This window comes from Girardinichthys multiradiatus, chromosome 13, assembly GCF_021462225.1.
Source record: "Girardinichthys multiradiatus isolate DD_20200921_A chromosome 13, DD_fGirMul_XY1, whole genome shotgun sequence".
NCBI classification, from domain to species: Eukaryota; Metazoa; Chordata; class Actinopteri; order Cyprinodontiformes; family Goodeidae; genus Girardinichthys; species Girardinichthys multiradiatus.
Window position 1 is genome coordinate 19,122,292 of NC_061806.1, and position 22,169 is coordinate 19,144,460.

Consider the following 22,169-nt stretch of genomic DNA (forward strand, 5'->3'; position numbering starts at 1 on the left):
TCACTTTTAAAATCCCTATGCTCTAGGGCACACTGAACTCTGTTGAAAGTCTTAGCTGAACAAAGGAAGATTTTATTTCAACCAGGCCCACATCAAATATAACAAATCTGTGCACTGATCTGGAGGAATTTTAAGCAGAATGTAAATGAATTCCCAATGAACTATGAACCTAGCCCCTTTCTATAAACATTTTAAACAGCACACTCAGTTTCCCACATTTGGCATTGTTACCTTTAAGCACACAACTCCGACTTTTGCATTTTCTTGTCACTTTCAGCATATAGCTTTGGCTTAAAAAGTGCTCCAAGCCCAACTCGAGGCCTCAAAATCTAATCTGCCATCAGACACCCATCATCTTTGGTCGATATTAAAATGTTTTGATTCTTAGAAACAATTAAGTTTGACAAAAAAGCAAAAAGAGAAGAAATGTTGACCCAGCGTGTACTGCACAGCTCTGAAAGACTGTGTGGATGCTTAGTTGACTTATTCATACAAATCAAAAATAGCTTTTATACCAAATAATTTAAATATTTTATAATCTGAGATTATGGTCAAAGTATTAAGAACATTTGACCAGGCAAATGTGAATTGGTTGCAATCTTAAGTGTTGAGAGTTAAAGCGGTAACATAAAAAATGGAAAATATTATATTCTATAAACCAAATTCTGAATTATTGCACCTTCTCGGCCATAGGGCTCATTTAAGATGGACTCAATCTCAAGACATTTAAGAGCCTAAACTGAGTTTAAAAGCCAACATCTGTGATAATATAGGAGATCTTTGTGCAGATCACACTGCCAACTTACCCATCTGTGTAGGCAGCAGTAATTCTGAATGATACATGCAGTCATGGTTTCTAATTAGAGGGCCCAGGAGCACACTTTGGAAAAGAGGCCAAAAGATTTAGAATAAATAGGCACTTTATCAAATATACAAAGAAGGAGGCTGCAAAGAAGGAAACCTATAACAGTTCATATAAAAATAAAGGATAAGGATGTTAATAGAAGAGGTTTTGCAGTATGGAAAGTTCATGTGAAATGTGAACAGAAACAGGCCAGATCAGGTGCAAAGAAAACAAGGCGGGATTTTTGTGGGAATAAACTAAAAAAACTATTAAAAGTAAAGCAATGATACAATGTGGCAACCCTAAAGCTAAGCTGTAAACGAACATGCAACAAAACCACAGATCAGCCCATGTTCAGGTTTTACATGAATTTACACAATAATACATAGAGACTTTGCTCATCTGCTCTCACACACATATGAACTTAAGTAACATCCACTCTAATTCATCCCAGAGGTATCGGCTTGAGGTTGGGCTGTGTAGGCCAGTCAAGTTCTTCCACAACAAACTCACTCATCCATGTGTTTATGGATCTTACTTTGTTCACTGGTGGACAGTCATGTTGGAACTAAATTACTCAAACTGTTCCCACAGAGTAAAGAGCATTAAGTTGTTCAAAATGTCTGGGTAAGCGGAAGCACTTGGAGTTCCTTACACTGAAATTAAGCAGTCAAGCCCAACTCCTGAAAAACAGCCCCACAGCATAACTCCACCAAACTTTATGCCTGACACAATGCAGTCAGATAACCCATTTGTCATAATACCATTAAGAGTTGACTGTCGAGTATTTAGTAACAGAGAAATTCCTACAATTCACATGGAGAGCCATTCTTTCGTATTGTTTAAGTATTGTTTAAGGATTTTATAATCTCTGCATTCTGTATGAATTTTACTAAACCGCTATTAGAGTGGCATGTAAGAATAATTAAAAATATTAAGAAGCTTTTAAAATTCTGTTCACTTTAATTTGAAATAACTTGCTACAGGAAAAGTGGTGGTAGGCAAGGAAAAACATGTTGTTTTTAACTATTGAAGGAAGGCAAGCTTTGCTCCAGGCAAAGGTACCAGTTTGGTTTCAGAATCTATTAATGGAAATACCACTGATACCCAGTGGAAAAGGGTTTATGTGTAGGGCTACTGGGCCATAGGAACGTCTACTGCCACTGGGGAGAACAGGGATGTTGGGTATAATTGCTGAAGGTTCTGCGTGATCTCCCCTTCAAGGATGGAGAATTCACAATGTTATGTTCAAAAACTGAAGCAATGTTTCATTTACAATAAGCCACAGGGCATCAGCACCAGCCATCCGTCTCTGATCTGTGAATTTTGTTATTTCTTCCTTGTATGTTTTAAAGCCTGCCATAAAAATGAATGCCACCCGAAGTTGTTTTCCCCCATTTTTTTTTTTTTTACTGTAAAGCAGTTTTTCACTTATATATTGTAAATTGTTTATTGACAGGGTGAGACTTACGGTTGTCTTTCTCTAATGATTCAAACTGACAGCTTAATGTTAAAATTACGTTGATATTAAAATTGGTTTAATGATGTGAAACATTTAGGTGGAAAAAAAAGCAAAAACAAAATAAAATCTGTAAGGGGCAAATACTTTTGCACAGTGATGTACGCCTCAACTAATATTTAGCTAAAGATCTCCATTGAAAATGGCACCCACATAGTTATTGAAAATGGCACACACATGGTTTTTGGAGGCAATATTTGTTTATTGTAACCATTAAAAAGCTTGTCATATGGTTGCCAGTAATATTATGTCATATGATATGACTGAAAAAATTTACTTTATTAAATCAGTTTTTTATGTGTTTGAATTTAAATTGGTTGGTTTCCTGGCACATACAATACTTTAAAACATGTACTAAATATTTTCAATGTGGCAGAGGATTCTGCAATTCAGGATGGTTAATTGAGCTGACTTTATCCATCAGAAAACCAGTTCGGATGTGTGATTAGAATCATTGTCCTGTTGGAAAACCCAATTGTGTCCATCAATAGTACCTTCATCAAAACAGTCCCACAGCATGATGCTGCCACCATCATGCTTGATAGTACAGTGTTATCAGGTCCTAAAGACTCACTTTGACCCTTCTGTACATTATTGTTGTGGCCAGATAGTTAATTCTTTGTCTCATCTGAACATAAAACCTTTCTCCAGAAAGAGATTTGTTTGTTCATTCAATTCAATTCAATTCAATTCAAAAATACTTTATTAATCCCAAAGGGAAATTAAATGTTGTTATAGCTCATATTATGAAGGTTTCCTCAAAGAGCCATTGTAGATGCTGATGGCTGTGGGCAGGAAGGATCTCCTGTAGCGCTCCGTCTTACAGTAGATCTGAAGAAGCCTCTGACTGAAGACAGTGTTGTTGTAGGACAGTCTCATGAAGAGGATGCTCAGGGTTCTCCATAATGTTCTTCATTTTATGAAGAATCCGTCTTTCCACAATGTTCTCCAGAGGTTCCAGAGGAGTCCCCAGAACAGAGCCAGCCTTTTTTTATCAGCTTGTTGAGCTTTTTTAAGTACCTGGCTCTGATGCTGCTTCCCCAGCAGATGATGGCAGAAGAGATCACACTCTCCACAACAGACTTATGGAAGATATGCAGCATCTTGCTGCAAACACCAAAGGACCTAAGCTTCCTCAAGAAGTACAGTCTGCTCTGTCCCTTCTTGTAGATGGCTTCACATTTTTGGTTAATGGGGGATGCTGTACCTTGCAGTCATTCTTAAATGTTTTTTGGTTGGCACCCTCTCCATGGTAAGATTGCATTAAATTCATCGCAGACTTCCACGCTGCATTTCAATTGTGCGGCAGGCTTTGAGACATTTGGTGGTTCCTTAACTAGTCCTGATCACTTTAATGACATTTTTAACATTGATTTTCAAAATGGCCTCTTACTTTAACCCCACTGAAAAATAGTGGAAAAGGCCTTAAAACACTGGGCGCATGGTAGTAAACAAATTAAAAATCCCTGTTTTTGTATAATCAAACCAGTTCAGTTCAGTTAGGATTAACTCATTTTACAAACACTCAGGTCAATCAAGTTATAATCCAATTAAATGCAGTCAGAATCAGTTAATATGTAATCATTGTAGGCCAATTTGTAATGATGAAAAAAATGTAAAGAAGTCATATGATTAACTCGAATATTTACCTTGATTAAATCATTTTAGGCCCGAGCAGGAAAACTGCAAGGGCCTATTGTGATCGCTCGAATTCTTATTTCACCCCTGTTACCTAATCAACACGAAACTGTCCCTAGTGACAGATAACAAGATGGTCTCAGTTGGTTTGGAACACAGAGACTTTAGGCGGGAGGGTGTGGCCATGGCGGCGTGGCGATGACAGACGTCACGCCATGGCCTTACGTTTGCCTGTTATTTCCACATTTCTAAGCCGATCGCCACCAAACTCAATAGGATTGATACTGGTCCAGCCCCCTAAAGATTTCCAGTGATAAAATTGGTGGGCGTGGCCTAATTGCTCAACAGCGCCCTCTAGGAGCACTAAAACAACCAGCCCCAAGCCATGCTGTGTCCGAGGTGCATGACATTCAGTACACTTATGTAACTCCTCAGGACCTACAAAAAAGTCTCTTGGACACATTGTCCAAACCCCACAGGAAGTCGGCCATTTTGAATCAAAGCCGCCATTTTGTCTCATTTACACACGTCGAATCTGAGCAAACTCCTCCTACAGCTTTTGACTTACAGAAATCGAAATCAATGAGCATAGTCTTAAGGCATTGGGCATTAAACGTTATCGAAAGCTTTTTGCTACATGAAAGTATGTGGGCGTGGCTAAGCCTCAAAATCTGACTTCTCACCATGAAACACGAAACTCTTATAGTTTCTACAAAGAAAGTCACAGAGACATGAAACCTTCTGGGATTGATCTACCTCGGCCTTGAACAATATTCACTGATCAGATGCTTACATCATCAAAGCCCCGCCCCCTCAGAACAGGAAGTGTCATGTTTCACTTAGTGTGGGCCATATTTGATCTCCTTCAACTAATCAACATGAAACTGTCTCCAATGACAGATAACACGATGATCTAACTTCATCTCCAGTACTGACAGGTTTGGCTGGAGGGTGTGACTGTGGCGGCGTGGTGAAATCTGATGTGACGCCATGGCGATACGTTTGCCTCTAAATTACACATGCAGGGTCCGATTTACTCCAAACTCAATATGGTTGATATTTGTCAGCCCCTAAACAGCTCTATTACATTACATATGAATTTGCCTCAACGGCGCCCCCTATGACACTTCAAGGGCTATATCTCCCTCATTCATCATCGGATCCACTTGAAATGAAGTATACATGATCATGAGATAATGATGGACATTTTGACACGGTCAATTGATGATGTCGTTTTAGCACCGCCCACAAACAAACAGGCGACTGCAGCGTCCTTCTGGAAGGTCCGATTTACTCCAAATTTTCAATGCTTTTTGCCAGACCGAAACTCTGCATGACCGAAGATCATGACATGTTGCTCACAGTACCACTTAGTGATGACGTGTTGAAGTGCAGCCGTGTCATCGTCGGTGTCGTGTATGAGGCGATGCCAGGCTCCTGCGGTCGCTCGACAGCCCGAGTTGCGCTGAGGGGTGTGAGGGCCTTCAAAGCTGCTTGCAGGTTTCTAGTTCTTTATTCCGTTTGGTCATTGCGAGGCAATACGGGGACTTTGCCATACCCCAAAAGTCACCAAACTTCACCCAAAATTGTCCCCCAACGAAAATTATTGATCCTTAATGTCGTCATCAGTGGGTGTGACCAAACAACTTAGCCACGCCCCCAAACGTGAGATAGGCCGAACCGTAAATCATACAGATCTGAAATTCGGCACAATGCTAGAGCTCCTCAAACCAAGAAAAAAAGTCTCTTGGGGGTATGCCCTACAACGCACAGGAAGTCGGTCATGTTGGGTCAAAGGCCAATTTTTGCCCGTTTTTCAATTTTACTCACCTCGAACTTTAACGAACTCCTCCTAGGGATTTTGAGCTATCGGGTTCATATTTGGTCAACATGCAGTTAAGGCACGGGGGATTAAAAGTGATCAAAATCCTGACTTTTCGGCCATGTTTAGGGGGCGTGGCCATGGCACGAATTTGGCGTTCACGCCGAAAGTGAAAAATTGCAATAACTTTCCCAAAGAAAATACAAATCACACCAAAGTTGGCATGAAGGAGGACCTTCGTGTTCCCGGCGATCCTATGGGGTCAAATGCTGACATCATCAAAGCCACGCCCCCTCAGACGTCACGCCATGGCCATACGTTTGCCTCTAATTTCCACATAGATCATCTGATCTGCAACAAATTCAATGTGATTGATCCTTCTTCAGTCCCCAACAGAGATCTGATGACATATTTGGTGGGTGTGGCCTAATTCGTCCACAGCGCCCCCTACAAAATTAGAAAAAATCAGCCCCAAGCCATGCTTTGACCGAGGAATCTGAAATTTGTTACACATATGTAACTTCTCAGGACCTACAAAAAACTCTATTGGAGCATTGGTGCAAACCCAACAGGAAGTCGGCCATTTTGGATTGAAGTTGCCATTTTGACCCAGTTTTGACCGTTTCTAGCAAGCATATCTGAGCGAACTCCTCCTACAGCTTTTGACTTACAGACTTCAAAATCACTCAGTATACTCTTAAGGGATTGGGGATTAAAAGTTATCAAAAGCTTTTTGATACATGAAAGCGTGTGGGCGTGGCCACGCCTCAAAATATTACTCCTCGCCATAAAGCACTAAATTGATATAGCTCCTACAAGGAAAGTCACAGACAAATGAAACCTTCTGGTATTGATCTGCCTCTAGGCCTGAACAATATTCACTGGTCAGATGCTGACATCATCGAAGCCCCGCCCCCTGACAACAGAAAGTGTCCCGTTTTCCTTTACAGAATCAGTGTTTGATGTTCTTCACCTAATCAATGTGAAACTGTCCCAAGTAACAGATAACATGATGGTCTTAGACAGTCGCCAGTACTTACTGCTTTAGCTGGAGAGTGTGGCTATGATGGCATGGCGTATTATGATGTCACGCCACGGCCATACGTTTGCCTCTAAATTACACATGCATGGTCCGATTCACTCCAAACTGAATATTCTTGATCTTTGTCAGCCCCCAAACAGCTCTATTGGATTACATTTAAATTTGGATCAATACCGCCCCCAAGGACACTTCAAGGGTTATATCTCCCTCATACATCATCGGATCCATTTGAAATGTAGTATACATGATAATGAGTTAATGATGGACATTTTGACACAGTCAATTGATGATGACGTTTTAGCCCCACCCACAAACAAACAAGTGAGTGCAGCTTCCATCTGGAAGGTCAGATTTACTCGAAATTTTGAATGCTTTTTGCCAGACTCTGTATGACCGAAGATAATATGACATGTTGCTCAAAGTGCCACCTACTGGCACTTGAAGTGACGCGGTGTCATCGTATGTGGCGTGTAGGAGGCGATGTCAGGCTTCTGCGGTCGCTCAACAGCCCGAGTTGCGCTGAGGGGTGCGAGGGCCTTCAAAGCTGCTTGCAGGTTTCTAGTTTATTATTATTATTTATAAATGATAAGTTTTAAATATTTTACCATTTCACTGCAACATTTCAGTAAGAAAATAGTTTGATACTCTGATTGGTTTGAGGCAACGAAAGGGATTTTATGTATTGGTTATGGAAAGAAATAAAAAATAAGATTGTTATTAAGCTCTAGTATGTGACCAATACACCGCTATCGATGGAGGATGTTTTAGGGAGGGCAGCTTTAGTGATGCCAACATATTGAATCCTACATTTACATTGTTGTGTCCCTTGGGTCTGGAGAAAAGTATTAGCCAATTCAAGGTTTATTGGCCCAATACAGCTACAATTGTTGAATAAATAAAAACAAACTTGACCCATAGTGCTGTTTTGGCACACCTGTATGTCTAAAGGCATGGCTGCAGGGTGAGAAATAATGAGAGTTTCTCTAAAGTCTTGACAGTGTAGATGCAGTCTTAAAAGCACAGAAGAAGAAAGCAGTCAGGAAGCTAAAAGTAAATTTCACACTGATAAGCGAAAGGAAATGAAGGTATTAATAGAGGGTGGGATAGACGTGACAGAGGGTAGTTGAAGAAGATAAGTCTTACATGATGCATTCCTGGTACATTATACTGCATGCTTGTCATGCTACTGGGAGAGAATGGGATGTGGCACAGCCTGCTCACTCCATAGGTGGGATTCAGAGTGGTGATAGATGGTGGAGGAGACATGGAGCTTCTCCCGCTGGCTCAGTAGGAGGCTTTATTACCTGTCGTGCTGTGCTTGTCCTTTGTTTCTCTCAGTAAAAAATACCACAACGCATGCTGGAGACATCTGAACAAACAACTGATAAAACTCTTCACATTAGCTCATCTTCGTTCTGTGGTTCAATGATTTAAAATCACCTGTAATGCTGTTAACCATAAGTTCCATGCTTACGGTTCTATGAGTTGTTATATCTGCACTTGAGCGCACCATAATTCAATTTTTCTTATCTTTGCACCATTATAATGCTTTTCTCAGTTTAGGACAACTGCTTTTGTCTGTTGTATAACTATGGCAAATGGTGATGTTTGCCTTTTGCACCCTCTAATCAGCTGAACAGCTTCCCTGTCCCTACTGAAAAAAAGCATCCCCTCTGCATGATGCTGGCACTAACATGCTTCACTGTGAGAATCATTCATTCAGAGTGATATGCCCTGTTTGTTTCCTAACACATACAGCAATTTCATTTAGGCTGAAAGGTTCAGGTTTCTTTCACATGTTTGCTGGGTCCACAACAAGACTTTTTATGACTTTCTTTCAACAATAGCTATCTTCTTGCCCCTTTTCCATAATGGACAGATTTTTGGGGAAATTATTAATAGTTACCCAGTCAACAGATTCTCTCTCCTGAGCAGGTGAAATCTGCAGCTCCTCTATGGTTACTGTGGGCCTCTTGGTTATTTCTTTGAGATACGCTCTGCTGTGTCCACCCTGTCAGTTTACGTGAACAACCATGTCTTAGTAGTTATGCCATACTCCTTCTATTTTTAGATAATTGACTGACAAGTGCTCTATGATTAAATCTTGGGATATTAGTCTGTAATCCAACCCTGCTTTAAACGTCTGCACAACTGACCTATCTGCTTTGTTTTATGGTCTTCATGTGGCTGTTTGTTCACTAAGGGTCTCTAACAAACCTCCAAGGTCTTCACAGAACAGCTGCATTTATGCTGAGATTAAATTACACAGAGCTGGACTTTCTTTACCAGTGAAGTGCCTTTTGAAGACATCTGGTCGTAGTGTGTTTGATTTAGTCGAATCAGAGTAAAGGGGGATGAATTCAAAGACACATTGCACATTTCAGAGTTTTTGATGTCAAAAATTCCATGAATCCTTTTCGTTTTACTTCACAACTATGCAGTACTTTAAATCGCAATGAAATAAATTGTTGTAATGTGACAAAACAGAAAAAAGTTGAAGGGATGTGATTACTTCTGCAAGAATGTAGACTGGAGAAGCAGCTGCATTGAGACAGACATTACTTGGAATTTAGGTTAAAAAGACCTGTCTGTCTAAATCATAAAGTGTCAGGAGACATCAGCCAAAGTAGCTTGATTAAATAATTCAGATCGGTGAGGATATAAATTAAAAAAGAAACCAAACAAACACTCCTACAAGTAAGTGCCTGATTGTTCTAATTAGTATTTTTTATAAGGGTCCTCCATCAGAAAAAGTCTTCATATAGATCAAGCTGTAGAAATGTACAACCATTTCTCAAGTTCTAATTAAAGATCCAGGTAGCAGTTGAAAAGTTATTGTTTTGTCTGAGCTGCTTTTGTCTTTTAGTTTGTTTAAAAAGTTGGATTTGTGCTTATTTATCATATCTAAAAAGGAAGTGGCTGCACTCTGCTGCTGTCATTTACATGTTTGACTGAGCCTAGCAAGAGAATTGGACATATTGCTTTGAAAGGTCAACTTATTTTAATGCAACTTTGTCAAAACCAGTGAAATGATATGTTAAAATGCAAGGTCTCTTTTGGCAGGATGCATTGGATTGTGATGATATACTTTGTGTCTTGTATGGTGTAGTGCCAAAGTCAGTTTAAAACGTTTAACAGAGAATATAGAAAAATAAGCTATTATTTGCTCTGGGGTATTCAGGTGAGGTAATACAGTTTCTGACAAAATCTTGAAGAAAAGATTGACCAAAAATATATTTTTAAGCTGGTGAATATTTTAAATTTCTCTTGAAAAAGAAGTCAAAACTTAGTTTTGGAAATTTAAATAAATCACTAGGGAATGCAGAAAAGTTAAACTTGATATTTGTGGGATGTTTTAATGTAATTCAAAAAGCTTCTCAGTTAAGGTTATAGCTATGCTAAGCAGATCCAAATAGGCCATGGCTGGCCAGGAAGTTTGAAAAGGATTCCTGAGGAACACTGTGGAGTCTTGCAGACAGCACCTTGTTTCTGTGAAAGTGAATATGAATTTTTTCAGAGCCTGGCAGATGGGCTGGAGTGAAGCGTGGCTGAGTAAAATTTAGTTAGACCAGACTGGCAGCAGAAGCAGCAGCCATGTACAGAGCAGCTGGAGCCCATACAGACCAAGCAGAGTTAGCAGTGATCCAAACAGGTCCAGCTGCAGCAGAGACTAGTGGTATACTGCAGAGGCTTTAGAGGCAAAGCAACTGTCATTACACTTAACCTATATTTCACTGGGAATCAATCTGGTCTTTGAGTTGATGCATTTCTTCTTCTTTTGAATAAGACAGTCAGAAAATCTCGTACTTGTACTCGTTGTCTTCCGCTTATCCGGGACCGGGTCGCGGGGGCAGCAGACTCAGCATAGACGCCCAGACGTCCCTCTCCCCAGACACCTCCTTCAGCTCCTCCGGGTGGAGCCCAAGGCGTACCCAGGCCAGCCGAGAGACATAGTCCCTCCAGCGTGTCCTGAGCCGTCCCCTGGGCCTCCTCCCGGTGGGACGTGCCTGGAACACCTCCGGACGAAGGCGTCCAGGAGGCATCCGGTATAGATGCCCGAGCCACCTCAACTGGCTCCTCTCGATGTGGAGGAGCAGCGGCTCTACTCCGAGCCCCTCCCGGATGACCAAGCTCCTCACCTTGTCTCTAAGGGAGTGCCCAGCCACCCTACGGAGGAAGCTCGACCGGAAAAGGGTGGCTTGTCCTCTTCAGGTTGGAGGGAAATTCCTGCCTCAAGTGGAGGAGTTTAAGTATCTCGGGGTCTTGTTCACGAATGGGGGCGCTGTGCCGGTCCGTTGTGGTGAAGAGAGAGCTGAGCCGAAAAGCAAAGCTCTCGATTTACCGGTCGGTCTACGTTCCTACCCTCACCTATGGCCATGAACTTTGGGTCATGACCGAAAGAACGAGATCCCGGATACAAGCGGCTGAAATGAGCTTCCTCCTTAGGGCAGTCAGAAAATCTTTGATCCAAAAAGATTTAATTTTACTGGAATTTTTCCTATTGTTTGCAGCCTCTTTGCATAGATAAACATTTCAAGACTGATACCATTATCAAGTTATCTGAAGATCCTGTCATGAAATCTGAAAACTTGTTTACACAATCTGGTCTTGGGCAAAACTACAGTCCAAGACAAACTGGCAGTAAGGGGTCATGTTTGCAGTAGATTTATGTATTTCATTCAGGGATTTGTTTTTCCAATCCTCAGACCCAAACATGCTAATTCACCTTGGTATTTGTGGGTGCTGAACCTCCTTCCAATTCTGAATCAACAGACAAAGGCGGATCTGCTCCTAAAATACTTTCACCAAGCGATTGGTGTCTCTCTGCCTAGTTTGCCCATATTTAAAAAAGGCATTTTTCAGGTATTTATGGTAAATATCCACCCATATTTATGTATATTTATGTAAATTACACTCAGAGCAAGAACATTGTAAACTTAGCTGCTTGCATTGCACAAATGGCCCAAGTAGTTACCTCTGCAGACAGAGTAGGAGTATCTAAATTAAGGCATTTGTCCAACACCTTCACCGATTGGACAAGCGAAATCAAGCGCAGCACATGATTGGATGAGCATCTCATCATGGGTGTGTTGATAAGTGAATTTCTGATTGCATGAACGTAACATGAAATGACGAGGAAAATCAAGTGGGAGTGATAAATTGTTGATACCATAGAAATAGAACATAGAAAACTTAGAAAACAATCAGTTTTGGGTATTGAAATAATGTAAAACTGACAATTGTAGTCTGAAACAAATAATAATGAAGACATGCAAATATTATCATTTTAAAATTGATAGTAGTATTTAAAGTGGCCTGCGGACAGAGGATGTAACTCATAACTTCATATTTTCTTGTTCAACCTTTTAAAGCAGTCACTGCAGATAAGTGATTTCTGTCATTTTCTGAGTTTTTCGCAGCTGGACCAGGTATTTTGGCTCACATCTTATTAATAAACTGCTCCAGCTGTCTCAAGTTTGAAGGGTCATTTCTTCCCAGCCCATGTTTCAGCTAAAACACAAGAGTAAATTGTACTTTAGCTTTTTGTTCTTGGTCATTATCTTGTTGGAGGACTCATGACATTTGACTGAGATCAGGCTTTCTGACACTTTCCGCTTTATATGGCTTGACATTTTATTTAACCTGCCCAGATTCAAGCCAACCTGTGCTAGATGCAACCTAAAACCCTAGAAGAGAAATGCATTTTCTTGTTTAACTGTAAATAAAATGCTCTTTATTAGAAAGCTTTATTTAAACAAAGAGCTGATGTTACTTGCCAGAACTTTCAGTGTTGTCTCATTTATCCATATGATGATGTCTCAGAAGCTCATGAAACTGCACCATCTGCATAAATATGAATGAAAAGCCTCCCCTATCTACACACACAACTCTGAACTTATGATGGGTCTGTGATACAATGCAAATAGGATCTGAATTAACGTACGTCCACAGATTACTGTTTAGTTGTCAAAGACATAAAAAAAATAAATAAATAAATAAATATATATATATATATATATATATATATATATTGCTGTTTCTTTACAATACAATTACATTACAATGAAACAAGTTACTACAGTAGAGAGCATTCTAATGAATGTCAACTTTTTGTTTGTTAATGTAATGTTTTTTTACGCATGTGCACTTACTTCACAACATACTTATGTCAGAGTAAAGGCAGATTATCTATCAGATATATCTTCTAACAGTGATAATGAGCATAACCCTAACCCTTAATTTTTTGAGTTATGCCCTGCCTGCTAATTTAATTAACAATAAAGTAAAACATTTCACTCTTTCACTATGATCACTTTGTAGTATCTTTTGTGTTTGTGGTTAAAAACTGCAATTTGACAGTAAAATAGGCACAGATTGCCCCCATCTGCTGGAATTTATCAATGTTTCTACATCTGTATGTATTTAGTCCAATGTGGTTTGTGAATTTGATGCAAAAGGCAAAGACAATGCGTGTTCTCCGTTTTTTTACTGAAAATGTTAAGAATTCATCATGTCTTGGTATACCTCTTTTGAATGGCAGACCTATTAGTAGAGGTTTCACCTTCACTATTGAAGGAGGTCCTGTTACTTGTTTTAATCCAGAATCACAAACCTCATTGTAACAGATTTTCCCATATAAAAATTATTTTTTTGTCTTTTTTTCATCTTAGTTGTAAAAAAAACAATTATTAATGTCTAGTGTATATATTAAGTTACCATAAATATGATTAAAGGTTGTCAAAGAGCAATTGCAGTGATTTTTCATGTGTTTTGTTTTTTGTGAAACATTTTGACTGACATGTAAAAACTGGCATCACCTGTTGTGCATGTTCAGGTAAATTCTCGGTGGTTTGTACCGTTCCTGCAGGTATCCGTGGTGCACCTTTTAAAAACCGTCCGTCTGCTTCGCTTGCTGAGGCTCCTGCAGAAGATGGACCGCTACTCGCAGCACAGCACAGTGGTCCTCACCCTGCTCATGTCGATGTTCGCCCTTCTGGCCCACTGGATGGCCTGCATCTGGTACATCATCGGCAAGATGGAGATGGAGGCCAATGCCTACAGCTGGGATATCGGTAAATGCTGGGAAAATCTTGTCAGGCTTTAATGAAACCCATGGGTGTCTAAGGTGTTAAAGCAAGCATAATTTGTTTTAAAGGTTAAACTCATTCCTTTCAGTGCTGCAGGAATGCTTTTAGGAATTAAACTAGAATCAACAGCAGACTATTGTTCCTTTACTACTATGGCCCTGTCAATAACAATATAAATTATGTTTATTCACACACCGAATCTGCAAAATGTGAATAATTATGACATTTAAAGAAACTACAAAACTTTGCAATTTTAGAATATTGTTTCAGGGTACACTTTACTGCCAAAAAGGTTAAATTATAATTATTATAAAAGATGGGAAGCTGAATAATATGTCTAAAGGAATTCAATGTGCAGGGCCTTTGATTGTTTTTATATTTTGTCACATACCAGCCAGAAACTTTAGCCTATTTTATTTTAATTGTATGTGATATATTAACACAAAGTAGTGCATATTTCTGAAGATAATGCAAAATATACAGAAAATTCGAAATAGAATAGAATAGATTTTCTTTTATGTCAATATGTGCTGTGGTTGTGCTGGACCAACATGCAGAGCAGAGTGCTGAAGCTGTATGGTGAGTTACAGAATCTCTTTAATAATAATACCAACAAAACTGGTAGACATGGAGTAGGTAGTTATCAGGAGGAACCAGCTGAGAATAATAGAACCAGGGAGTATAAATACTGAGGTAGGGTGGAGAATGGACCAATGAACAAGGGGAGCTATTTAGAGGGCAATCAGGAGCAGCTGGTGGGAGAGAGAAAGCAGGCAACTTAAGGTGGGTGGCTAATTAACACAGATGAGCAAGAAACCAGGGAATAACAAGAAATCTAGGTGAACAGAAATAAGTAAACTATGGGACTACCAAAGAAACATAATCAGGGAGGAACCTGATCTACATGGAAATACAAACTAAAACATCTAACACAGACAGAACTCAAACACAGGCAGATTATGACAGCTATAGTTTGACATAGTTCCAGTACACAGAATGCAGCTGATGTGCTTTACAGAGAGTTTACAGTTATTGCTGCAGAGTGGACAACACAATGCAAGCAACTGTCAACTATCACTACATGCTCCTCCAGGAGAAGTGAATGCTGCAAGTCAATGATTCGATGCAATCCACTGGGTTTCCTTAGATAGAAAACTCTTTAACCAATTTAAATATTAAACTGAATTATACTGCATTGTTTGATAGCTATCTGATCAGCTAGAATGTAAGTGCTCGACTTGGAGACTCTGTCTGTATGATTTGATTAAATTGACTTTGTAAAGTGCCTTGAGACGGAATGTGTTGTGAATTGGCGGCGCTAAATGAATAAACAGATATTCAACTGAATTACTGCTAATTTTTAATTCTTGTAGCTAGCTGAACGTTTACATAACCAACACAATCAGATTCAAATTACAAATTATCTAAAACTACATTATACTATACAATAAAATACATATACATATACATTCTCAGTACAATAAATGTAGAGCAGTAAACACACACACACACACATAAAAAACAACAAACAAGAAATCAACAATAAAAAACAATACTCTCCATGTCAATTGTGACCTGCATCAGGACACATTAATGGGTGCAGGTTTGTTTTTCTTTTAGGTAAGGTTTGTTAGACAACCTTAGTGAACAAACAGCATCATGAAGACCAATTAACAAGTTGTACTTAAGCTTAAACACAATGAGGTTTCTAATAAATGAAGACAAATATAAAACAAACAAAAAACAAGAGAACATGTTTAAGGCACTCTGCTGAGGATTGCAGGCAAGGATTATCTGAAAAAAGGACAGAAGTTCAATAAATTTGGAAACTATTAAAACATCTTGTTTTGGTAATCAGATAGATGGATGGATGGATTCACATTTCAGTATGTTTACACATTATAGGGAAACAGTTTCTGATCAAAAGTCTACACTGCATAATTCCTGAAACGCTTCAATAAACTGTGCCTTTTTCAAGCAACAATAATTCAATTAAAGCCCCATTTAGTTAAATCTCTGAGTGGTCATTAAATAGAAACATATGTGAGTGTGAAACATATGAGAATAACTGCTCTGCGTGTGGTTTTCTTGACTTTTCATAATTAATGACAGACACTCATGGCTTAGCCCTCAGCCTCTGGGTCAGTCATGTAATGAGCCCCACCGAGCAGATATCTGGTCAGTATTGATGCGCTGCAGTGCTCGTACTCACAGAGGAGCTTCGGAAATTTCTCTATACCAATTACTGCTTTTCAGTGTCATAAAGTAGCGGGCCCATGCATGAGGCAGGATTAATGCATTGTGTCCTAATTATTTACTTCTGACGCTGATGTCGGTGTTTAAGTGAAGCAGGAATAAGGTGTTTCCTTCCAATTACCATTCATCAGTGTCAGCGAGAGAGTCTCGTGGGATCAGCTGCATAGATCCACACTGTACTGACTGTCTTTGGTTTCCAAGCATATGCTTTGTCTCAGGAATTTTCTCACTTTGTTCAGGATACTGCAAAAGTGAGAGCTAAACTTACTTTTGGGTTGGTCTGTATCCACATTTAGCTCTGCTGCAGTAAGCCTCTCAAGAATTTGGGGGATATGGAACCTCTGATATAAAACATACATTTGTATTATCTCAGTAATGAAAGTCAGTTGTCATCATCTTCTCAACAGGGTGGCTCCATGAGCTTGGGAAGCGTTTGGAGGCTCCTTACGGGGGCATAGCAGAAGTTAACACCACTGGCAGTGGTCCCTCCATCCGCAGCGTCTACATCACTTCACTCTACTTCACCCTCAGCAGCCTGACCAGTGTGGGCTTTGGCAATGTGTCTGCCAACACTGACGTTGAGAAGATATTTTCTGTTTGCATCATGCTCATTGGAGGTACACAATACATAGCATCCTTTACACCTCAGTGTGTACATTGTAAAGGTATATGTACTTCTTGAGCTTTTTCTGATTTCATCATGTTAACACCTGAAAAATGTATGTATTTTGGGGCAATTTTAAGTGATAGACAAGCTCCAAGAAGTGTAATAGAAACTCAGTAAAAATGCAGCCGTTCTGCCTGTGGTTTGTTAGAGAACATTAGAGAGCAAGACCAAGGAACACTGCTGACAGGTCAGGAAAAAAGTTGTGGAGAAATATAAAGCAGTAGGTTAGGTTAGAAAACAGTATCCAAGCCAGGCAAGGAGAGCATTATTCAGAGAAGCAGGCAAGAGGTCCAGAGGAGCTGCAGAGAACCATAGCTCAGGTGTAAGAATCTGTCAACAGCACAACCATTATGTACTCTAAAAAAAACTGGCCTTTATGGAATAGTTGTTGAAAGAAAGCTATAGAAGTCTGAATAAAAATTGACAAAGCCATTTAGAAGACCCAAAATACATGTGGAAGGAGGGGCTCTGGTCCGATGAGACCAAAATGAAACTTTTGACGAACATGTAAAACTTAGTGTGGAGGAAAATTAAACTGTAAATTGCCCCGAACACACCTTTCCCAAAGGGAGACATGGTGGTGTCAGCTTCATGCTATCGGGGCGCTTTTCTTTAGTAGGTACAGGGAAGCTGGGCGGAGGTAATGAGAAGATGAATGAAGCTAAATGTGGGACGATGTTGAAAGAAACCCTGTTAGGTGCTGCGAAATACTGGGGCAGAGGTTTAGCTTACAGCAGGAAAACGACCCTAAACATCCAGCCAGAGCTGCAATGGAATGGTTTGGATCACATGATATAGATCTGTTGGAATTATTTTAACATAGGAGTCTCTAGATGTGCAAAGATGGTAGAGACATACCCCCAAATGCTGTAACTGCAGCCAAAGGTGCTTCTGCAAAGTTTGGTAAGTACATATTTAGTAGATTTTAAATTGTAAAGGAAAATTTTACAATTTATTTTCTTCCATTTCACAGTTACTTTTAAGGGGTTTGAATACTCTAAAGCACTGTGAAGACAGTGTATTTTGGAAATTACTCCTTCATTGTGTCTTCAAAGTTAATTTTAAAATGACACTTTATCTTGAAGAGTAATGGGTAAAACCAAGTTAATAGGAGTAATTCATCTTGGCTTAGTTAAAATTTTAAAAGCACATAATTGGATTTCTTTTTTTTTTTTTTCGGTTTCTCTTTACCATAATAAAACCATCTAAAGTCAAACTTTGCAGGGTAGACTGAACTAGTTTAAACCAGACAGAGCAAGTTTGGTTTTTGGCAGTGAACAGAAGTTATTTTTGCAAGGTTTTCCCAGTGGATACTCCCCCCTCTCTATTTCAGCTAAATGCTAAATGTCCCCGGCTGCCGGAGGGCAGTAGCAGAAGAAGCCACAGACACACAAACCATCCACATGTTTGCTCTCATACACGCCATTCCCATGAGGCAGACATGGAGTGAAAACTAATCTGAAGTACCTGTTCATATTTATTGTAGAGCATAACCCTATTTAAAAAATGAAAATGAATTAGTGCATGAATTATTTTTAGAGTGCAGTTTTAGATATGAAAAACAATAAACAATAACATAAATTCTAAATGTGCTACATAAATCACAAACACGTTCCAATACGTTAGCTTAAAGAGTCTACAGTGACACTTTCTTTCATTCTTGGAAACAGTCTGAAACACTGATACCTGATGTGGAAGCCAATTGATATGTTCAAATGGTGCAAAGAAAAGCTCTTCTTGCTCATTGTACCCATTTTGACAAACGAGGCTCTAATATACTCACAATGTACTGTAAATAAATGTGGGATATGACTCTGGTAAACAATTTGTACTAAGAGGAATTTAGTCAGAGTTATTTTGCTTTGATCAGGGTCATAATGAGAACCAACCTGAGGTTTTCTTTAGATCTTCTGTGCTTTTACTTCGGTTTGGACTTCGCCCGATGATGACACCATGTTGTGTGGTGTGTGAGAACAGTATAAAACTGTTGGAAAAATGACAAACTGTCAAGTCTATAAAGCTAGATGCAACAAATTAATGATATGTAAGGGAATACAAAAGAAACTCAGCAAATATTTGATACAGGACCTGAGAGATCCATCATTCTTCAGCTAGTTTTACTGTATGGAAAGTTTTCAACTCGTATCTCTTTGGCAATCATAGCATTGATACTAAAATTCTACTTTACATGTGATAAACTGGGTTGTGTTTAGTGTTTTATTTTTGTTTGATGAAAGCAGTGGGGACAGCATGACTCATTGGTCAGAATTAAGTGGCTTAACAACAACAATGAATCCAAATATTTCAGAGCCATTAGAAACACCCTTTTCGGTTACCTTTATAGAAGTAAAATAGTATTTTATTGAGGTTGCCAACTTAAATATGTCACTGCAGTTTTACTTTGTAAGAAAACTGACTTGGCCAAAAGGATTATTCCATAATGTCCAGCCTTTGGTGACAAAGCTGTGGTGCAGCTCAAAACTCGAGATCAGGAGAACAGATCACCTGTAGGTGTAGAAAGGGCACCTTTCTGTCTGTGCAATCAAATAAGGTCCTTGCTGTGCTGACATCGAGCTTCCTCTATGCAAGATATAAATGTAAATTTAATATTTAGCTTTTCTCTCATTTGATTTCATCGTATAAATAAAATTAATACATGAAGCATGGAAGCTTACAAGCTGACAATTTAAGTTCTGTTGTTCCAAATAAGCTCATAATGTTTCCTGCTATGCATCTACAGTGCTGTAAAAAAGTATTTCTGATCTCTTGACAGATTTCTTCTTTTGTTCCTTTTTACTTAAATATTTCAGATTATCAAACAAATGTTTTAAAATGACGACTTTGTTTATTAGGAAAAATAAGCTATCTTGACCAACCTGGCCTTATGTGGAAAGTAAACAGGTTAGATAGAGAGTTGCCTGTAACTAATCACTGAGTACAGTTTCATTAGTCACACCCAGGCCTGACTACCACCAGAGCTGTAGAATCAAGAAATCACTTAAGTAGAACCTGCCTGACAACATGACGTAAGCTATAGGATCTCACAAAGCAACACATAATGCCCCGATCTAAACAAAATTAAAGAACCAACGGGAAACAATGTAACTGACATATATCTGTCTAGAAAGGAAAGGAAAGGAGTGGCTTGCCAAAATTAATCCTGGAGCACATCAAGGAGTTCACAAAACATTCTAGAACAACAACAGCTAACCGAAAGAAACACAAAGGCCGATCATATTTGCCCCAGAATTTAGGGTTCTTTCTGTGGACTGAAAAGACAAAAGTGTAACTTCCCAGAAGCTGTTCTTCATGTTAGATCTTGCATAACACTAACACCATTTTAGAAAATGAACAGTGAAACATGGTGCGTCTAGTATGATGCTCTGGCGAAGATTTGCTGCTTCAGGAATCGAAAACATACTATCACTGATTGAACCATGAAGAAGCACAATTGCGTTGTGTAGCAGTAAAACAATCTGAAGCAGACCAAGTCCACTTCTGATTGAGATGCTGTGGGATGACCTTAAACAGGTTGTTTATGCCTAAAAACTCTTCAGTGTGGCTTAGTTGGAATAATTCTGCAAAATTGATGACAGTTTCCAGATGTTTCAGCCATTTTTGTTTTCTATTATCTGCTTCCTGTCTAACTCTCAATTCCCCTTTTTGTTTTTCTCTTTTCCATCCTTCTACCCACAGCACTGATGCATGCCTTAGTCTTTGGCAATGTGACAGCCATTATCCAGAGGATGTACTCCCGCTGGTCTCAGTACCACACCAGGACCAAAGACCTCAAGGATTTCATACGTGTCCATCATCTGCCTCAGAGCCTCAAGCAGCGAATGCTCGAGTACTTTCAGACGACCTGGTCGGTCAATAATGGAATTGACTGTAATGAGGTATAAAACAGGAATAGTCTCACTTATTTGTGTGGTTTAGCTTTAACAAGTATTTTATAGTGCTATACTAAAACAAGGTTTCCGAGGAAGGTTTTGAGAACTCCACCTTCTTAATCTGAACCTTCTTTTTACAGAGACCAAAAATAGTTGAATAATTGACTCAAGACCCAGAAATTTTCAAATTATTCGGCAGTAGCTGAGTCATCCTGCTGATCTGTACCGGGCCTCTGTGCAAATGAGTCACCAAAAGGTAAATTAAGATCAGAAGACCCCCACATAAAAAACTGAAGTCAGCTGCAAAGCAGTTTTCAGTTGATCCCAAAGTTGATGCATTCACTGTAAGCACAAAGTTTGGACAATGTAAGGTATTTATGTTATTTTCCTGTCTGTATTAGGTAACTTCCTATTTAACTACATAAATCCTAAAGGCCAGTTAAACATATATTTTTTTTTACCAATTTCCTGTGTGACTCAGCTTCTATTTCTCATAATCTCATAAAAAAAAATTCTGAAGTGAAAGCTCTTTCAGTTTTTTTTTAATAATTAAGATTATAAGATATTTTAACCAAAAAGGTAAGCAAAACGATGCAACAAAAAGCTGGCTGATCCCTTGAAATTATTGTTCAGCCCCTTAAGGCAATTGAGAGGCTGTTTGTATCTGTACAGTACAAAGGCTCCAGGTCAGTTCACCTCTTTTCCAATTTGTTGCTCTGTTTTTTACCTACACATTGCCATTTTATCCCTTTCTATTTCCATTTTGTACCTGTAAAAAAACACTCCAGACCCATATGCTTAATCCATGGAATGTGAGTTCATTTTTGCTGTAGTTACCTAATGTCATGAATTATATAATATATTATACATAGCAAAAATAAATTTGAGAGGCTAGAATGTTTTTACTAATGTCCTATAGCCACATTTCCTTACAGGTCAGTAGACATGATAAGAATATAAAGCATACACAAAAGGTCCCCCTGGCAGGTACAAATTGATGCCAGGTTTGGTCCCACAGAAGATAGGCACCATTTTGTCAATCAGATATGGTGAAATGTGTTAAATGGAGAAAGGGCGAAATGATCAGCTCTCACAAAGACAAGAGAAGGATTTGTTTTTTTTATACTTATTTCTGCCACAAGAGGCATGAACATCATCCACCAGACTTTGCTGGCCTATTGAGAGACAGCTTTCAGGGCTGAATGGAAAACTTTTTTTATCATCCTTTTGACTTTCTGAAAAATACTTCAGAAAAGTACTTCAGAAAGTCAAACACTTAAATACAAGAGAAACCATCTTTACTTTTTTTCTAACCAGTGGATACGTTTTACAGTTATGAGAAAACTTTAGGTCCAACTTAGAAACAAAGTATTGTGTGCTTTTTTACCTCTTTAATAAAACAG

At 39.0% G+C, this 22,169-nt stretch overlaps 1 protein-coding gene across 1 annotated transcript in view; it reads left to right on the forward strand.

Annotated features, from left to right (window-relative positions):
• The window catches only part of kcnh8 (potassium voltage-gated channel, subfamily H (eag-related), member 8), a 110,359-nt gene that overhangs the window by 50,785 nt on the left and 37,405 nt on the right, over nt 1-22,169 (forward strand). The window contains 3 exon segments of the mRNA XM_047384298.1: nt 13,734-13,938; nt 16,617-16,826; nt 20,573-20,772. Of these exon segments, the coding sequence (XP_047240254.1) occupies nt 13,734-13,938; nt 16,617-16,826; nt 20,573-20,772 (615 nt within the window).